At 35.9% G+C, this 20,825-nt stretch overlaps 1 protein-coding gene across 2 annotated transcripts in view; it reads right to left on the reverse strand.

Moving 5' to 3' along the window:
• Positions 1-17,422: 17,422 nt before the first annotated feature.
• The window catches only part of METTL4 (methyltransferase 4, N6-adenosine), a 58,458-nt gene continuing 55,055 nt past the window's right edge, over positions 17,423-20,825 (reverse strand). For both annotated transcript variants that reach the window (XM_040479282.1, XM_040479283.1), the window contains exon 9: positions 17,423-19,015. In XM_040479282.1, coding sequence (XP_040335216.1) covers positions 18,870-19,015 — 146 coding nt within the window. In that variant the 3' untranslated portion in view covers positions 17,423-18,869. The remainder of the gene's footprint in view (positions 19,016-20,825) is intronic.

Here is a 20,825-nt window from a genome sequence, read left to right on the forward strand (position 1 = left end):
TGTACTGTGTATGTATATATATATATGTACTGTGTATGTATATATATATATGTACTGTGTATGTATATATATATATATATATATGTACTGTGTATGTATATATATATATACACATTGTGTGTATGTGTATATATATATATACACATATATATATATATATATATACACACATATATATATATATACACACACATTTTCTTTATCCATTCATCCATCGATGGACATTTGGGCTCTTTCCATACGTTGACTATTGTTGATAGTGCTGCTATATACATAGGGGTGCATGTGTCCCTTCGAAACAGCACACCTGTATCCCATAGATAAATGCCTAGTAGTGCAATTGCTGGGTCATGGGGTAGTTCTATTTTTAGTTTTTTGAGGAACCTCCATACTGTTTTCCAGAGAGGCTGCACCAGCTTGCATTCCCATGGAGGAATTTGTTTTAAAAACCTCTTGAGGTCAGGCTCTTCCCCAGCTCTTTTCATCTTGGAGGGATAAAAAGCAATCTATATCAAGGGCTACTCCACAAAGAACATAATTTAAAGCAGCATTTGTGTTTTGCCCCACTGGATGGTTCTTAACCTGAGGCATGGATTCCTGTGCTTAGATGCTCAGGCCCCCCAGGAGAGGTGTCTTTGGAAATGACAGAGTACCTCCTCTCACTTTCCTGTTCAGGATTCAGTGGATGTGAGGCTCATGACTGGAGTACAGAGGCCAAGAGGCTGTATTACTTTGATATCCTATTAGATAAGGGGACATTAAATATTGCCTTGGTACCTCCAATTTAAGGTTTCTCTTTTTCCACATATTGAGAAATTGAAGATAACCTTAAATCAGAATTACAAAATATATTCAAAAATATAAATCTGCCCTTCCTAATACCTGTTTTTCAAGACTTTCAGGTAGCTAAAATAATTCTGTGTTCTCACAATAATAAAAAATACAAAATACAACTAACAAGCATTATGAAGTATTTCCCTAGGCATTTCTCCTTCAGACCCCCCAATAACACTATAAAGTTGGTTTTTTCTACAAATGAGGTATTCTTACAGGTAGAAGTGAGATTTGTATGCCAACCTCCTAAATGCAAGATCCCATGCCACTTTCACTGTGCCGCGTGAGGGCCCACTCTCTTTGAAAAATGAAAGGCTAACTTGCATCTATTTGCCATCCAGAAACCTATTCATTTTAGCTTCAGATCAAAGCTGAGTTTCCAGGAGACAGAAGACTGGATTGCTGACGTCCTAATAGGAAGATCTCAGTCATATCACAAACCAAAAAGAAAGGGAGAGTTAAGACAGAAAAATCAGAGATGGATATGAGACAAAAGGGATCCTAACCAAATGTAAGCCATTTCTATAGTAGCAAACATAAATCCAGTAATAAAAAAGGATTAAGGCTCTAATTCAAGATGGTGAGACAGGAAGACTGAACTCACCTCCTCCATGGAACACACTAAATTATACCTATTAACAGAACTCCCGAAAAACTAAGGGCTAACTGAATAGCTAGTGAACAACTAAAGACAGAACAAGCGAGATGGAGACACAATAACAAAGTGAACCCCCACCCTTGATGCTATCTGGGAACTGCAGTGGGGAGGAATAATACTGAAGGACTGGGAACAGATCCTTCTGTTCTTGGGCACAGAAAAAAAAAAAACAACTCACATTTTAAAAGAGCAACTAGCACATAAAAGAGACAACACTAGAACTCTGCCAAGCAGTAGAGGAGCTGCAGGAAATTTCTCCAGGCAGACAGACTAGAGAACAACATAGCTTATGTTCCCACCCCAACTAAGCCTGAACGGGAGCAAAGTCCAGGCACTATTGGTGGGCAGGTCCAATTGTCTTGGTGGGCTTGCATCTCCAGTCCACAGGCCCACACCGGCCCTAGACATACTGGGACACAGAAGAAAAGTGAAGGTTTACAGGGGCCAGGGAAGTAATGCTCTCTCCCCTTGTACCTCAAGGGCCCAGACCGAAGCATGGTCTGGCCACCATAAGGAGTGGTTCAGATGCCATAAATGGAGGATCAGATCATCACAGATGGCTTACAACCTCAGCAAGCACAGGGTACACAGGCCCACCTCAGCCCTACCTGCACTTGGGAAGCAGTTAAAAAACCATGATTTAGGGGGCAAGGAAACTGCAGGAACACTCTCTCTTCCACCACCTTAAAATCCCAGAAAGGAAGACACTCCAGCTCACAGTGAGCTTGCAACCTCAGTGAGCCCAGGGTCCACAAGCCTACACCTGCCACTCTGTGATGTGGGGGCACAGCAGGTAAGCCATAGTTTTATGGGGTTTGGGGGCTTTTTTATTGTTTTATTTTATCTTGTTTACTTTTTTAAAATGTGTCCTGTTTTGGTTTTATTTTTTTATTTTTGGTTTTGTTCTTCTCTTTTTTATTTTTTCTTCTTTTTTTCTTCATTCTTTTTTCTTTTTCTTTTATTATTATTTTTTCTTTATTCTCTTTAAAAAGCCACAGTTGAAAAGAGTAACTATCCTGAAACCAATACTACACTGTATGTTAACTAACCTGAATTTTAATAAATGAAATAGTAACTAGCATATACAGTCACAGCTCCAGCCCAGCCAGAATAAGTAACCAGACACACACAGTCTGCATCAGGGTTGCCACACACAAGATCATTCTTTCAATTTTAGGAGAAGTAGCCATTTCACTTAATCCATACAAATACACACAGAAAATTAAGCAAAATGGGGATACAGAGGAATATGCTTCAAAAGAAAGGGAAAAAAAAAACCTCAGTAAAAGAATTAAATGAAACAGAGATATGCAATATGCCCAATAAAGAATTTAAAGTAATGTTTATAAATATAATCACTGGGCCAGAGAAAAGATGGAAGAACTCAGTGAGACCTTCAATAAAGAGAAAATATTAAAAGTACCAATCAGAGCTGAAGAATACAATAACTAAAATTAAAAAACACACAAGGGAATCAACAGGAGATTAGAGGATGCAGAAGAACGTATTAGTGATCTGGAAGACAGGATAATGGAAATCAAACATGCTGAACAGCAAAAAGAGAAAAGAATTTTTTAAAATGAGGACAGAATAAGAGATCTCTTGAATATCAAATGAAAAAACATTTGCATTAAAGGAATCCCAGAAGGAGAAAGAGAAAGGTGTAGAAAACTTGTTTGAAGAGATAACTGAAAACGTCCTTAACCTAACAAGGAAAATAGATATCCAAGTCCAAGAAGCCTAGAGAGTTCCAAACAAGATGAACCCAAGGAGGTCAATACCATGACACATAATAATTAAAACGCCAAAGGTTAAAGATAAACAAACAAACAAAAAGGATCCTAAAAGCAGCAAGAGAGAACAAAAAGTTACCTAGAAGGGAAAACCCTGTAAGACTGATTTTTCAGCAGAAACTTTGCAAGCCAGGAGTGGCATGATATATTCAAAGTGTTGAAAGGAAGAAACCTACAATCAAGAATGGTTATCATTCAGACTTAAAGGAGATATAAAGAGTTTCCCAGACAAAAGAAAGATAGAGGAATTTATAACCATTAAACCAACCTTACAAGAAATGTTAAATGGATTTCTTTAAGTGGTAAACAAATGGCCATAATTACACATAAGAAAATGTGAATAAAAAGATGTAAAATATGACCACATATAAAATGTGGAGAAGGGAACACAAGGGAAGAGAAGGGGTAAACAAAGAAATTTTTTTCTGTTTGTTTTGGGGGGGGGGGGTTAATAATGTGTTTGAACTTAAATGATCATCAAATTAATATGGACTGCTATTTACTTAGGATGCTATATATGAACCTCATGATAATCACAAACCCAAACCTGTAATAGATATCCAAAAAGTAAAGAGAAAGAAAGTAAAACAAAACACTGTAGATACTCAATGATCACAAAGAAAGAAAGCAAGAGAAGAAGAAAGGAATAAAGAAGAGCTGAAAACAGAATTTTTAAATGTCAATAAGTATATACTTATCAATAATTACTTTAAGTGTAAATATCCTAAATGCTCCAATCAAAAGACAAAGAGTGACAGAATAAACTAAAACGCATCTGTATGCTGCCTATAAGAATAAAACAAAACTCATCTGTATACTGCCTATAAGAGACTCACCTCAAACCTAAAGATGCATACAGACTGAAAGTGAAGGGATAGAAAAACATTCACCGTGCAAATGCAAGTGAAAAAAAAAAAAAGCTGGGGTCACAATACTTATATCATACAAAACAGACTTTAACACAAAGACCATAACAAGAGACAGAAGCATTACATAGTGATAAGGGAGTCAATCTAACATGAGGATATAACAATTATAAATATCTATAGACCCAACACTGCAGCACCTAAATACATAAGGCAAACATTAATGGACATAAAGGAAGAAACTGATGATGATACAATAATAGTAGGGGACTTTAACACTCCATGTGCATCAATGGATGTATCATGCAGACAGAAAATCAATAAGGAAACATCTTTGAATGATGCATTAAACCAGATGATCAAAACATACAGAACATTTTATCCAAAACAACAGAATAAACATTCTTTTCAAGTGCACATGGAACATTCTCCAAAACAGATCACTTGTTAGGCAAGAAAATAAGCCTCAATAAATTTAAGAAGACTGAAATCATACCATGTATTTTTCCAAAAAAGACATACATGGCCAACAGACACATGAAAAGATGCTCAACATCACTCATCATCAGAGAAATGCAAATCAAAACCACAATGAAATACACACACACACACACACACACACACACACACACACACACACACCGTTAGAAAGCTAAAATCAAGAAGACAAGAAACAAGTGTTGGCAAGATGTGGAGAAAAAGGAACCCTTGTACACTGATGGTGGGAATGTAAATTGGTACAGCCACTTTAGAAAATAGTATGGATATTCTTCAAAAAATTAAAAATAGAACTACCATATGATCCAATAATTCCTCTACTGGGTACAGTAAAACCTTGTTCTGTGAGCGTTCCACAAACAAGGAAACATAAATTTTAACTTGATAAAACAAGCAATGTCTTGCAATACAAGCAGTACGTGATGCCAAACATCACATGATCACAACTGAGGCAATGGTTCTTTCTCTTTGCGAGATTGTGGGTGATCATCTTTCATGCTCAGACGCTCGGTCGCAGGCCATGGTGTTTGGCAGAAATCAGCGATTTTTCAGAACTTTGGAAGTTGCCCACAACTGGCACTACTGTATTTTTTGTCACTTCAAAGAACTTATGGAAAGTCCTTTGTTTTACCATACAAGAGTAAGCTTAAGAATGCTTTGCTTCATTCTAGGTCAGGCTTCCTACAGATATAGACCCTTTCTTCTGCTGCCTTATTGCCAGTTACATTAAATACAGTATATGACAAGAGTTCATTAATACTCTACTGTAGTCAACATATATTAGTGATAGTGAGTCATCCTACACAATAACCCTCCTCTCTCTGCACCAGCCATGAAGATTTTCAAAAGTGACTGAAGGTTAATTTGTTTATTTTTGTTTATATTCTGTATTTTATTATTTTGTATTATATTACAGTATTTTAATCATTTTTGTATGAATATTTTTGGGTTGTGGAACAAATCATCTGAGTTTCCATTATTTCTTATAGGGAAATTCACTTTGATATACAAGTGCTTTAGATTACAAGCATGTTTTGGGAATAAATTACACTCTCAAACCAAGGTTTTACTGCATTTACCCAGGGAAAATGAAAACACCATTAGAAAAGATATATGCACCCCCATATATTTAATGCAGCATTTTTTGCAACAGCCAAGACATGGAAGCAACTAAGTGTGCATCAGTAGGTGAATGGATAAGGAAAATGTGATGTATATACACAATGGAATATTACACAACCAAAAAAGGATGAGATCGTGGCACTTGAGACAATTTGGATGTTATCTAGAAGGTATTATGCTAGGTAAAATAAGTCAGACTGAGAAAGACAAATAGCATATGATTCTACTCATAAATGGAATCTAATAAAAAAAAAAACAATGAATAAACAAAAATCAGAATCAGAAGTGTAAATACAGAGAACTGATGGTTGCCAGAGGGGAGGGTGTGGGAGGCTAGCAAAACAGGTGAAGGGGAGTAGGAGATACAGGAGGAATATGTTCTAATACACACACAAATGCGCACACACACACACACAATACTACTACTACTGCTACTACTATTACTACTACTACTAATAATAATAATAATAAAAAGCGGGTAGGAGGAAACTTTGGGAGGTGATGGATATGTTTATGGCTTTGATAGTGATGATGGTTTCACGATGTATACTTTATCCCCATACTCCTATGTTGTACGCATTAAAGATGCATCAGTTTTTACATGTCAATCACACTTCAATAAATAGTTTAAAAATAAACAAATAAAAGTGTGGGTTTTGGAGTGAAACAGACTGGGGTTCAGGTCCCAGTTTTGCCACTTATTAGCAGTGTGACTTTGACTAAATCATTTGAATTCTCTGAATCTCACTTTACTCATCTGTAGAATTAGGACACCATGGATAGAATAATATGATGTCTGGGATTGTCTTTTTAATAGTCCAGGTGGGAGGAGTGGGCAGGGGTATAAAATAATCAAAACTGGTCACAGGTTGATAATTGTTGAAGTTGAATGATGGGTATATAAAGGTTCATTATATCATTCTTTTATTTTGTGTATGTTCTAAATTTCTATATTATAAAGCTTAGAAAAATTAATTTGAAAATATGAATGCCTCACCAGAAGACATGGGTAATCAAAAGGAACTGTTGATAATTCATGAAAGAAATACAAATGGCCTAGTATTTTTAAATGTTTTATTTTACTAGTAATTTTTTTAAGTTTATTTATTTATTTTGAGAGACAGAGGGGGGGGGGAGAATCCCAAGCAGGCTCTGCACTATCAGCACAGAGCCCAATGCAGAGCTCAAATTCATGAACCACGAGATTATGACCTGAGCTGAAATCAAAACGCAGATGCTTAACTGACTGAGCCATCCAGGTGACCCTTACTAATAATTTTTAAATGCAAATTTTACAAATAAAAATAGTACCTCTTAAGTGATGCCCCAAACCAACAACAACAACAAAGTTTGTGGACTGATCATATCTGATTTCAAGATGTTTTATAAACTATAGTAATCAAGATAGTGTGGAAGTGGCATAAACAAAGGCATAGCTTAATGGAACAAAACTGGAGTGCCTGAATGGCTCAGTCGGTTCAGCATCAGACTCAATTTCAGCTCAGGTCATAACCCCAGGGTCCTGGGATCGAGCCCTAAATGGGGCTCTGCACTGAATGTGGAGCCTGCTTAAGATTCTTTCTCTCTCTCTCTGCCCACCCCCTCAAAAATGAAAATAAAAATAAAAACAAAACAAAATGAAACAAAACTAAGAATCTCACAATAGACACATATATCTCTGTCAATTGTTTTGACAGATGCCAAGGCAATTCAGTAGCAGAAAAGAAAGATTTATCAACAATTAGTGCCGTATGAACTGGTTATACATTTGGAAAAAAATAAATGTTGACATTTACCTGACACTATACATAAAAATAACTGTAAACAGATCACAAACCAAATTGTATAAAACTTCTAGAAGAAAAAATAATAGAAAATGTTAATGATCTTGGGTTTAGTTAAGATTTTTTTAAATAGGACACAAAAATCACAAACTAAAAAAAGGAAAAAAAACACAAACAGAACTTTGTCAATATTTTCTCTTTAAAAGACACTGTTACTGTTATACAACTTACAAGATATAGATCAATTCCTCAAAAACCACAAATTATCAAAAAACTACCAACACGAAATAGATAATGTGAATAATCCCATAACTATTAGATGAATTTATAATTAAAAGCTCCCTAGGGGCGACTGAGTGGCTTAGTTGATTAAGCGTCCAACTTTGGCTCAGGTCATGATCTCACGGTTTGTGAGTTCAAGCTCCACATCGCACTCTGTGCCGACAGCTCAGAGCCTGGAGCCTGCTTCAGATTCCGTGTCTCCCTCTCTCTCTGCCTCTCCCCTGCTCACACTCTGTCTGTGTCTCTCTCCCAAAAATAAATAAACATTAAAAAAATATTTAAAAAGAAAATGGAAGGGAAAGAGGGGAGAGGAAAGGAGGGGAGGGAAAGGGAGGAAAGGAAAGGCAAGGGAAGGCAAGGGAAGAAAATGGGGAGGGGGAGAGAGACAGAGAGAGAAAGAACTGTCTAGAGGAATTCACACACAAAAAAATTCTACAACTAATAAATGGTCACAGGATACAAAATCAACACACAAAAATTAATCACATTTTATTTAGTAACAAAAACATGCAGAAACTAAAATTTAAAACACAATACCATTTACAATTGTGCCAAAGAAAATGAAACGCTTAGGTGTAAATTTGACCACAGCATGTACAGTGGGGTGGCAGTGTGGTATGGGATTGAGGAAGACAGGTTAGCAGTGATAAACATAAGTAGAACTAAAAGTGAAAAAAAAAAAAAAAAAAAAAAGACATGCAAGGATCTGTGTGCTGCAAATTATAAAATACTGTTTAAAAAATTCAAAGAAGACCCAAATAAACAGAGAGCTATAGCAGGGTTTTAAAGATTCAATATAGTAAATACATCAATTATTCCTAAATTGATATATATAGATTTAATTTATCCCTATGGAAATTCCAACAATATTTTGTAACCAGCAACAGGCAGAATAATAGCACCCCAAAGATATACATGTCCTAATTCCTGGATGTAAGAGTTGTGTATCTTGACAATGGTGATAATTACACAAATCTGCATGTGTGATGAAACTGCACAGCCCTATACACACACTGGTCCATGTAAAACTGGTGAAGTTTAAATAGGCTCTGTAGATAGTTCCAATGTCAATTTCCTGACTTTGATATTGTACAACAGTTATTCAAGATGCAAGATGTTACCATTGGGGGAAACTAGATAAAGGGTACACAGGACCTCCCTACATATATTTCTGCAACTTCCTGTGAACATATAATTAAAAAAAAAAAACTTTAAAACAAACAAAAGACGTTGCTGAGAAAATTAAAAGGCAAATCTCAGACTAGGAAAAAACATCTTAAAACCTATTAAACAGAGAACTTGTATCAAGTATATATAAAGAACACTTACAACTCAATAATATAAAAACAAACAACCAAATAAAAAACAGGCAATGATTTGAACAGATTCTTCACTGGAGATATACAGATAGCAAATAAGTACATGGATAGAGGCTAAAAATCATGTGTCACTAGGAAAATACAAATTAAAGCCACAATGAGCTATTACTTCATGTAATAGCTAAAATCTAAATGATCATACCAAGCATTGACAAGGATGTAAACAGGAATTCTCATTTGCTGCTTGTAGAGAATATAAAATAATACAATCACTTTGGAATACACTATTTCTTAAAAAGTTAAACTTATACCTACCATATGACCCAGACATTCCACCCTGAGGTATATATCCAAAAGAGATGAACACATAGATCTATACCAAAATTCACATACAAATGCTCACAGAGACTTTATTTATAATTTCCCCACACTAAAAACACCATAAAGGCCTACCAAAAAAATTAATGTAGGAAAATTTTAAGAATTTTCTTAATTGACCCCCAGTAACCCAGTAGAATCCCCTCTTCTTGGACTGTGAGTGGAACCTGTGAATAGGAAATATCACTCCCATGATTATGCTATATAATAAGGGAGATTATCCAGCTGGACCAACCTAATCACATAAGTCCTGTAAAAGCAGAGCCTTTTATCTGGCTGATAGCAGCGATCAGAAGCACAAGAAGGATTTGACACACCGCTGCTGGTTCTGAAAGTGGATGGGAGTGCAGCTTCCGCAAGCTGAGAGCAACCACTGCTGTGGCCCAGCAAGGAAACAAGCAACCTGTCCTACAACCACGTGGAACTGAATTCTGCCAACTATCTGAATGAAGTTGGAAGCAGATTCTTCCTGAGAGCCTCCAGATAAGAGTCCAGCTTGACCAACCCCTTGCTTTTAGCCTTGAGACCATAGGCCAAGAATCCAGTCTAGCCCACCTAGAATTCTTACCTACAGATTTGTGAGATTAAAAAAAAAAAAAAAAAAAAAGATGGTTTTAAATCCTTATGTCTGTGATATTTTTTTACACTTAATTAAAAAAAAAAAAAAAAAAGTGACACACAGTCTGGTACCTAGATGTGGGATGCTGTGGTAATACCTAAAATGTGACTTTGAAACTGGGCAGGGGGCAGAGACTAGAAGAATTTGGGGGAGATGACTGAAGTCCTGAACAAACTATGAGTAGAAATGTGGCAGTTAAAGATGATGCTGGTGAGAGCTCAGAAGAAGTAAGGAACATGTCACTGGAAACTAGGGGAGGGAAATCCTTGTTATATAAAGGCATAATATGTAGCCAAATCATATCCTGCAGTTATGTGGAAAGCAGAATTCACAAGTCATAAACTTGAATATTTAGCTAAGATGTCCAAGCAAAGTGTTGAAGGTGCTTCCTAGTTTCTTCTTGCTGCTTATAGTAAAATGCAAGAGGAGATAAACTGAGGGGAAGCGTCTTAAGGAATCAAGATGCTGATTTAGGAAATTCTTGGCCTTTCCAGGTGGCAAAATATGCTAAAAGTAAGAGAGTGCTTCTGAAATCATGGCATAAAGAAATGGCTGGGTGGGTGACTGTCCAACCCTTTGATGAAACCTTGGAAAGATTAAAAGGCCAGAGTATTCAGGCATACAAAAAATCCTTCAGAGAGATGAAGAGTATTCCTAATAGATCTTTTCAACCAACCAAGAGGACTCAAGGAAGTTTAAGAGGATTGGCCCTCAGTCATTTCAGGAAAAGGCAAAAAAAGAGAAGGGATTATCTTTTCAAAATCTGTGGATCTGGCTCTTGTCTGATGAGTGAATCCCCTTGAATTCGAAACAAGGTCCACAAGGTTCTTGAGAATTTTAGAGCAGCAGAAATTATACCAGCTTAGGCTGAAAGGGAGAGAGTATAAAATTAAAAGAAAGCTGTCAATTATACTCCAATTATACTGCCAGGAAGCAGGCTGATAAAAGTAGTCAGCTGTAAACACATGCTACCTTTCACAGAAAAGGAAGGATGACACAAAGGATGAAAACCAAAGCCAAGAGAGATGAACCATAGCTCAGAGGGTGGAGCCAAGAGCCCTAAGTGCTAGCAGCCAGGGTTATTGCCAGGCCTTACTAAACTTATATTGAATCCTAATCAAGGAAGTCTGCCTAGAGTTCACCTGGCTAGATTTTCAGACTGATTTGGATTTAAGTAAGGCCATTTTTTCCCCATATCTTCTTTTTTAACTAGAATAGCTATAACTCTAATGCTTTAACTGTCCCGCTATTGTATGTTGGTTGTGTTAGAAGCAGGTCACTTGTTTCTTGAGTTCCACAGGTCCACAAATGGAGAGGAAATTTTCCCAGAAACTGTACTTAATGGATTATACCAGAAGCTTCTGTTCTAACCTGATTTAGATTTTTTAAATGATGAGATTTGGGGCTTTTAAGTTGATGAAATTTAGATGAGATCATGGACTTTGAGTTCATGCTATAATGAAATGATACCCTTGCAAACCTTGGGAAGGACTGAATGTATTTTACATGTGAGACAGACATGGAATTCTGGGGGCCAGAGGCTGGGCCCATGGTAGGCAAAATTCTAAGAAAGACTCCCAAAGAGCTTCACAACTGTAAAGTCTCCTCCCCTTTGAATTTGGTTGGAACCTGTGAATATAATGACTTTAACACTCACAAAAGGGAGATTATTCAAGTGGGTCTAATCTAAGCATAAATGCCCTTTAAAAGCAGAGAATTTTCTCTAGATGACAGCACATGGAGAAGTTAAGAGTCGAAGGCTAGTTACTGAAAGTGCTATTATGACTTTGAAGATAGAGGGAGCCATGGGCAAGGACTGAGAGTTGATCCCTAGCTGACAGCTATCAAGGAAACAGAACTGTATTGGGCTATCAACCTGAATGACCTTAAAAATGGATTTTCCCTAAAGCCTCGATAAGAGTTCAGCCCAGCCAACACCTTGTTTTTGGTGTTCTGAGATCCTAGGCAGTGACCCAGGTGAGATTGCCAGAATTCTGACCTACAAAATTGTAAACTAATAATGAGTGTTTTTTTAAGCCATTATGATTGTGTTAATTTGTTAGGGCATCTATGTACAATTCTAGAAAATGCACACAACTCCACGGTACAGAATGCAGATCAGTGATTGTCTAGGGATAAAATGTAGAGGGGTAGTTATGGTAGATGGATTATATAGGATCTTGACAAAATCTTGGGAGATAATGATAACATGTTTATTATCTTGTTTGTGATGGTGGCTTTGCAGGTACACACATAAGTCAAAGCTCATTAAACTATCCATTATAAGTATACACAATTTGTATCAATTATACCTCAATACAGCTATAGAATCATAAAAATAATCCTACAAGAGGCACCTGGGTGGCTCAGTTGGTTGAGCTTCCAACTCTTGATTTCGGCTCAGGTCGAAATCGGCTGAGCTCACAGTTCAGTTTATGAGATAGAGCCCGATGTCAAGCTCTATGCTGACAGTGTGGAGCTTGCTTGGGATTCTCTCTTTCCCTCTCTCTATCCCTCCCACTCATGCTCTCTCTCTCTCTCTCAAAATAAATAAACATTTAAAATATAATCCTGCTAGACAACTCTAGAAAAGATGCCCAAATAACATTCTCATTCAAAAGGTAGAAGATCTAGAGAAACAGGTAAAAAAGCCTCAGTTAATTTAGCCTCTAGTTCTATTAAATTGATCAAATAAACTGCATGTACTAATATCCTCTGGATTTCTGTAGAAAAAATTTTTAAAGTTTACAATCTAGAAAGAAAAGAATGCTTTCTTTGCAACTTCTCTGAACTCACACATTTTAGCTGCCTACTGTCTAGTAACATCATCACAGTTACTCCTACAGTTAGAAAATAAACCAAAATTTAATCAAGACTTGTTTCCTATCCTCTGTTTCTCATATTGCTTAGTGATCTCTAAGTGATCTGCTTCTCTAAACTTGTGCATCACTTTCCACCTATTCCATCCTTTAGTCTTTGACTGTATACTGTGGTTTATTATGTTCTAATGGTTTCTTACATGAGTCTTACCTAACTCAAAGATACTTGAGGCCAAGAGTCAGTTTATTCATTCATTATCGGCAGTTCTAGGTATATGCTGGTATGAGAAACATAAATAAAAATTTTTCCTACCTCCCACAATGTATTCAAGAGGATATGAATTCATCTATATGTTTGTTTGTTTGTTTGTTTTCAGTGAGCCACCTAAAGAATAAACCACTTTCTGTTTTCATGATAAATGTGAGAAAAAACCTATCTGGATAATCCATATATGTGGAAAATGGCTCTAAGGGCAAGTATAAAAGCCTCCCTTTAGAAAGAAAAAAAAAAGTGGATCATGAAATAAAAGGTGTTGCCAGGAAGACTGTAAATACAGAGAAATAAGCATATACATTGAATAACTTCTAGGTACCAGGTCCTATGTTAGATACCTTCACATATGTTACTTCACTTCATAATAATCCTACTAGGTCTAAAGATTACCCTTCTTATTCCTCAGAAAACAGGATAGCATAGTTAAATACTTATTCAGACACTCAGAAGATAAATATCAAGACTCAATATATAGATCCAGCTGATCCCACAGCCTAGTCTTTTTTTCTGACTGAGGAAAATCCATGAGCAAAAGTAGAGAGTCCTAAATTTAAATAACAACAAACAGTCCAGTTTGACTAATAATCAGGATGTATGCGGGTGATTTTGGGAGAAGAAGCTAAAAATCAAACTGGGTGCCTTATATTTTTTGTTAAAGATAGTGACCAAAAATGATTTTAATACTACAAGTGACCATTCATTTGCCTTAGCTGTCGTCCAAACTTGTCCCATGTTGTGTCACAGTTATCTGATAATCAGGCCAAAGCCTAATTGGAAAAAGTAAATGGTGAATGAAAAAAATTTTTTCCTCATGTTCTCCACCCCTAGAGATAAATTTGTTTTTATACAGTCCCAAGGATTTGGACTGCTACTGAAAAAGTCCAAGAGGTTCTCCTCAAGTTCCCAGAAGCCCCAGAAGATTTAGGTAAACTCCTAGTAATATTTAGAGGGAAAGGTTGATTGTGGAGTTATCATGGTATTCTGACTTGCTTTCAAGCTGGAGGAGACTAGTCAATAGAACCATGAATTTAATTAAAACCATCTACAGAGTTGTGGGTTGGTCCATACATCCAAACACTAACAACAGGTCACCATGGTACATATAATAATTTGCACCTGTACTTACCTTATTTAATCTCTCCTTTCTAACCACTTGAATAGCTGCCTTCAAATCCAATTCTATATTCTGCAGAAGAGTTTCCTTAAAAATGTGAGCTTAAAATGCCTAATCTGATTGAGGGACACATGATTGCTTGGTAAATGTGCTAATGGCTTATGTCAACGGGTTTAACAGCTTGTCTGATTCTGAGTGATTCTGAGTGGAACTCGGGCTATTAGTTCAACCAATGTCACTAAAATCTCTAACAAAAAATACTGTGTTAAAAACTCAAGACTGGTGATATCATGTATTGAGAAAGGTTTGTTTGGATCATTATATATAAACCATTCTAAATCGCTTCAGGCCACCCAACAGATCCTCTGATTATTAGCTAATGAGCCTATTATTAAGATCTCAGGTTCATTAGCAAACATGATACAACATAAAGTGCCTTAATTTAGGAATCAGAATTCAAGTCTTAGTTATCGCTTATTAGCCATGTCAGCTAGCCTCTATGAACCTGTTCCTTCATTATAACTACAACTTCATAAAACTGCTTTGAGCGTAAAGTGACATAACTGAAGTTCAAGAACTCTGATAACCAGAGAGCTATGCCAACAGCACTGTGGTGCTTCCCAGAGTGTGGTAGGCCAGTGGTGCATGATAGGAGTCAAATGAGGTGAACTGGAGAGCATCTTCAGGGAAGGGAAGCCCCTTTAATGTAATTATAATCCTCCTCTGAATCACTATCAAGAAAAAACCCAAAGTCTCACTAAAGCTGAATATATAAAAATTCACTAAAGATATGTCTCTAGGGTACCAAACCTGAAAAGGTATGTTTAGGGTTTCTGATAAAAATGAGTTTGAGTCACAAAATTGGAAGAACTAGAATAGGACAAAGTAAATAGAGCCTATAACAAGGACAGAGCAAAGGGAGCAATTAAAGCCAGGCCCAGACCTAAGTCATGGACTAAACTCTCTGTCCTCTTCCAAGAAAACAACCAGCCCACAGTAATGTTCGCCTCTCAAAAATGTTGACATCCAAGAGAAAAATCCTATTCCCCACTGGTGCCTTTCAGACCATTGGAAGAAAAAGGCCTTATTTACTTGGTCTTTACCTAATCAACTAGAAAATCCCTTTGGTGGCTGTCTCAGTCAGTTCCAGGCTGAATAAACATTTATTCTTCAGGGTTCAGGAGGGCCAAAGCTCAAGATCAGGATGCCAGCATGGTCAGGTTCTTGGTGAGAGCTCTCTTCCTGGTTCTGTCATCACCTGGCCTCTTCTTGGTGTGTGCATGCAGAGTGAGGTTCCATAAAGCCATTAATCCTATTATGAGGGTCCTACTGTGATGACCTAATCTAACTCTAATTGCTTCCCAAAGGCCACACCCCTAAGTACCATCACTTGAGGGTTAGGGTTTCAGCATATGAATTTTAGAAGGGTACAAACATTCAGTTTGTTGCACAGCAGTTGCACATAAAAACCAAGTTCCTATAAAGGGTAAAAGATCATCTAGCAAAGTGTAAGAGATCTATTTTGAACCAAAATTAACATGACATGAGCCTAAAGTCTCTGAATGTAGAAAAAAACATCAGAAAGGCCACCAATCAACCACCTATGGAAGTCATCAAAGAACAATGCAGAGTAATTATGAAGTTCAGAGTCAGCATGGCAGTACACAATCAAGAGCTGAAGCTCAACACTAAATATGGTCTTTGTTTTAATTTGTTTTTAGTTACTTGTTTTTAGGCAGGACCACAATGGGAATGATGGATTTCAAATCTTCCTCATGTAAGAAACCAGGTACAAGCTAGGAAATCTGATCTCAAGAAAAAGATCAAGAAAATATGATGTTCAGACAGAAAAACTCTATGGAGAGTATTCAGGTGAATCTCCTGAATTTGAGTAGAGATTGTGATAGAAAACCTTTTTGACCTGAAACTGAAAAATATGCAAGCAGTTCAAACATTTATTGATCACTTAAAATATTCCAAGTCCAGTTCTAAGTGCCTTACGTGTATCAACTCATTTAATCCTCATAACTTAAGAGGTAAGTATTATAGGGGCACCTGGGTGGCTCAGTCGGTTAAGCGTCTGACTTGGCTCAGGTCATGATCTCGAGGTTTGTGAGTTCAAGCCCCACGTCGGGCTCTGTGCTGACAGCTCGGAGCCTGAAGCCTGCTTCGGATTCTGTGTCTCCCTCTCTCTCTGCCCCTCCCCCACTTCTGCTCTGTCTCTCTCTATCAAAAATAAATAAAATTTTTTTAAAGAGAGATAAGTATTATTATTGCCCATTTCTATGGATGAAGAGGCTAAAGCATAGAGACTTAACTAACTTTCTCAAAGTCTTAAGCTACTAGCTGAAAAAGTTGGGGTTCAAACCTAAGCAAGTTGGCTTCAGAATGCACTGACTGCTACACTGAACTTATTACCATCTATACAAAAGAGGCCCTTGCCTAAAGTGGCCAAGAAACTGAAAGAAACTAAGTCAAACTTTGACTAGAGGATACAAATAAAGGCTGAGTAATAGGGTCTATCCCTTTGCCTGAGCATTTCCAAGCATCCTAAAAGATTTTAAGTCTGTAAAAAAATATGATAGAAAAGAAAATCCTAAGAAGTTTTAAAGGTAATATAAAAATCTCTGAATGAAAATATCTTATTAAATAAATTTGATAATAAAGTTCATTAGGTCAGTTGGCTACACTCTGGTAATGAAGTCAAAGGTTAATCTTAGTCTGGCCTTTTTGTTCCCACATGGCATATGACTGTTCCGTTTTCCAGAATCATCCTTTGTTCAAAAAAGAGCCCAACACTTAAACAGGAATTACAAACAAGGCCCAGAGTGTGTATACCTTAGGAGCAGAGGTAAGACTAGAACCACTGTTTCTTAAAAAAACAAAAAAAACAAACTTCTGTGTTTTGAATACCAGACTCAGTGAATAAAAATTCTCTTTTTCTCTCAAGTATCAGGATCTGTGATGCAAAAATAAAAGTCCAAAAACTTGGTGAGGATAAAATGTTTCCACAAACTATATAAAATCTATAAATACTACAAGAAGCTGGAAAGAGTTTCAAATGAGGTTTGCTTCGAGTTTAATACCTTTTTCCATTTCTGTAACAAGTTAGAGTATCCCTATAAATACAAAGTTCAGCCTATATTACCATATTCACACACTCAAAGAATGAACAAACTTCAAAAATAACACTTCTCTTTGGCAAAATCAGTAAATGAATTAATTTTGTCATATAATCATTTCAATCTAACATTTTACTTAGCAGATAAATATTTATAAAAAAGCTGTAAATTGTATAAATACTTTTGTCAAAATGCTAAGGGAAAGAAGCCAGACACAAAAGATTACATGTTCTATGATTCTGTTTACATGAAATTCTAAAAAAGCAAAACTAATGGTAGAAAACAAATCATTGTTTACCAAGGGCCAGGGGTGGGAGGAAGGGAATGACTGTAATTGGACACATGAGTTTTGGAGGTGAAGAAAATGTTCTATATTATGACTATGGTGGTAGATAGACAACTGTATATACATTTTCTAAACCCATCGAACGCTATACTAAAAACTGGAGAATTTTATGTGAAATTATATCTCAATTTGAAAAAATATTATACATAATAAATCAGCATGCCTTTCAAAGAATCATTTCAGTAAAAATATTTTACTTAGTAAAGAAATATTTGTGGAAAATCTGTAAATAATATCTTTTAAATCATTAGCACTGTTTATTTTCTGACATTTTTATAAGAAATATTTCTTAAATATTCTTCTAGAAAACAAAGCAAAACTATGAAGCACTTGAAAAGTGACCTTGAATGCAATTTAAAACCCTCTAAAATGTTTCATAAACACAACACAATGATGACTTGTTAGGTCTTTCAGTATTTTTTCCAGAATGTAACAGTATACCGAAGGTCATAAGTTTAGGTTGCACAGGGGCCAAGTAGACAACACAAGTGAGTAGCACGGAGCAAGTGTTAACTATAGTAAACTGCAAAACACAGGTCCCTTCCCAAGTGAGCTGCTACCAGTGGTTCCTACTTACTGATGCCAGGAAAGAATACAGACCACAGTGCAGCCAGAGCTTCTGATGTTTAAAGAAAAGCAGAAATCTAGACTTTATGTGAAATTCCCTCATTTTTTAGAATGGTGGTTTAAATTTTTTTTACACCACCATAGGGCCAAACAAAACATATCCATGGGCAGAATTATGACCTCTGGTCCACAGTGCATGCTTTCTGAACTTTTTCAATAACAAAGTCTTGTCATTTTTCTAACTGCTTGCCTTTTTATTTACAGTGAATCTGGAATAATGGGGAATACTAATGCAACTGAAGTAAATTCATCTCAAAATTACATAAAGACTAGTCACTTATGGTCTTTTGCAGAAAAACCAAGTCCTGTTTACATTTCTAAGCATACTGGTTGGTAAGAAAAGGAACAATCAGTTAGAATGAAGGAAGAAGGGGTGGGGAAAAACTGAAGAAAATCACAACTTTAAGACCACAGTCAGCTTCTAGACTCCAGAGCAACAAAATAATCCATGTGTTGAAATTTGAGAACTTCATTGCCCCAACTAGTCCAACCCGGCTGTAAATTTCGAGCAAACAATTCCAAACATTCCCCATCTGGCTTGACATAGTCTTTTAGAACCTCTGTCCAAAAAAGAGAAAAAAAACATAAAAATTGTTATTAAGAAAGGAATCAATTTCCTTTTAGCAGTTAAAAGCAAAGAACAGGGATGTTTCCTTTTAAAAAAGGGGTGGGGAGGAGGATAGCTAATTAATTTCAAGGATTTCATCACAGGCTTTACTATTTATAGTTAGAAATCATTTGAAATGAGCACTCCTGAGATTGGGGATAATACCATCAGAACTTTGAGAAGTCCTAATTTATCAGGTTTCATTTGTAGATGAGAAATAAGGATTTTAACACCCACACAGGTGACTTTTCAATTTTCCAATACTGACACATCTCCTGAGTACTAACTTAATTTTTTAATAAATGTAATCCACGCATGAAAAATAAGTGTATAGGAACAATACAAAAACAATTCACTTAAAAAACTGAGATAGAAATATAAGTGTCTGCAAGCATATATACTAGCAAAAGAGCAGTAAATGAAAAATTAGGCATCAATAAAAATATTGAGAACACATAACTAACAAATATAACAATATCCTCTTAGCTATAACTGGATATAGTACATTCCCTCATTTCCAAATTATAGACCCTTTTTACCTAAAATTTCACCATACTATTTCCACAGATAAGTATTTTTTATTTAATGTATATATGTATTAATAACTACTGAAAACTTTATTTTTGAGAAAAAAAGTACATCATATATATGGTGACTAAATGCTATGATATACAGTGACAGAAAGAATATACCATAGAAGCCTTTTTTTAAAGTACATGTTCATTTGGATGACAATATTTAAATCAATTTAACCTTGATCATGTTCTGGTTAGCTATATTAACATTACAGGAACTGGGTATGAAAATAATAATTGAGGGATGAAAAGTCAGCAGAAGAGTATTTTCTAAATATAGTTCTTAACTGCTATACAAGATTGAGCTTAGAAGAAATCTATCAAATTCCCTTTAGGAATGATAAGTATTCCTTAGGAGTACTTGATATAGGTAAAATTTAAAAGAAAATGTATTTAAAGTTACAGAGAGGGAGGGAGGCAAACCATAAGAGACTCTTAAATAGTGAGAACAAACTGAGAGTTGATGGGGGTGGAGGAGAGGTGAAAGTGGGTGATAGGCATTGAGGAAGGCACTTGGGATGAACACTGGGTGTTGTATGGAAACCAATTTGACAATAAATTATATTAAAAAAATTTTTTAAAGAAAGAAAGAAAGAAAATATATTTAAAAACATGTTTCATAATGTTCTCCAGTTGCTCTCACAGCAAAATAACGGTTTATTTGTTTAAAAGCATTGGTATTATTCACCAAAAATCAAGGAATTTATGAAGTATTCATTGTCTATAACCCAACTGAACTCAAATTTGGGCTTTGATAGTTTTTAGGAGATGCCAACATGAGACTTCTAGTTCTTTTTTAAGTGTATAATTATAACTAAATGTTATTAAGCCTGAAAGAAAATTTCCCCAGAGTCTTAGAGGACAATAAACCTATATCACATTTCTATTTTTTCCTCATGAATTCAATGCCTTACCAACCTCAATTCACTTTTACTGTCATCTAAGGTTATAGTGAAGGAAGATTTTGTTTGTTTTTGCTTATTTGTTCAGTTTTTCAGTTTTTAGGCACAAAGATGTTAGCAACTCTATTTTAGACCCTTAATCTGGAGTCTAAACTGGAGTCAGACAGTCAAAATTGTTTACTATTCTGAGCACTCACTATAATTAGTGCTATGGAATTTAACAAAGGAAACAGTTATCCATGTTTTCTAAGAGCACACAAGCTAGTAGAAAACGATGGCCATTACT

Source organism: Herpailurus yagouaroundi, unplaced genomic scaffold, assembly GCF_014898765.1.
Source record: "Herpailurus yagouaroundi ecotype Mexico unplaced genomic scaffold, PumYag 142, whole genome shotgun sequence".
Lineage (NCBI taxonomy): Eukaryota > Metazoa > Chordata > Mammalia > Carnivora > Felidae > Herpailurus > Herpailurus yagouaroundi.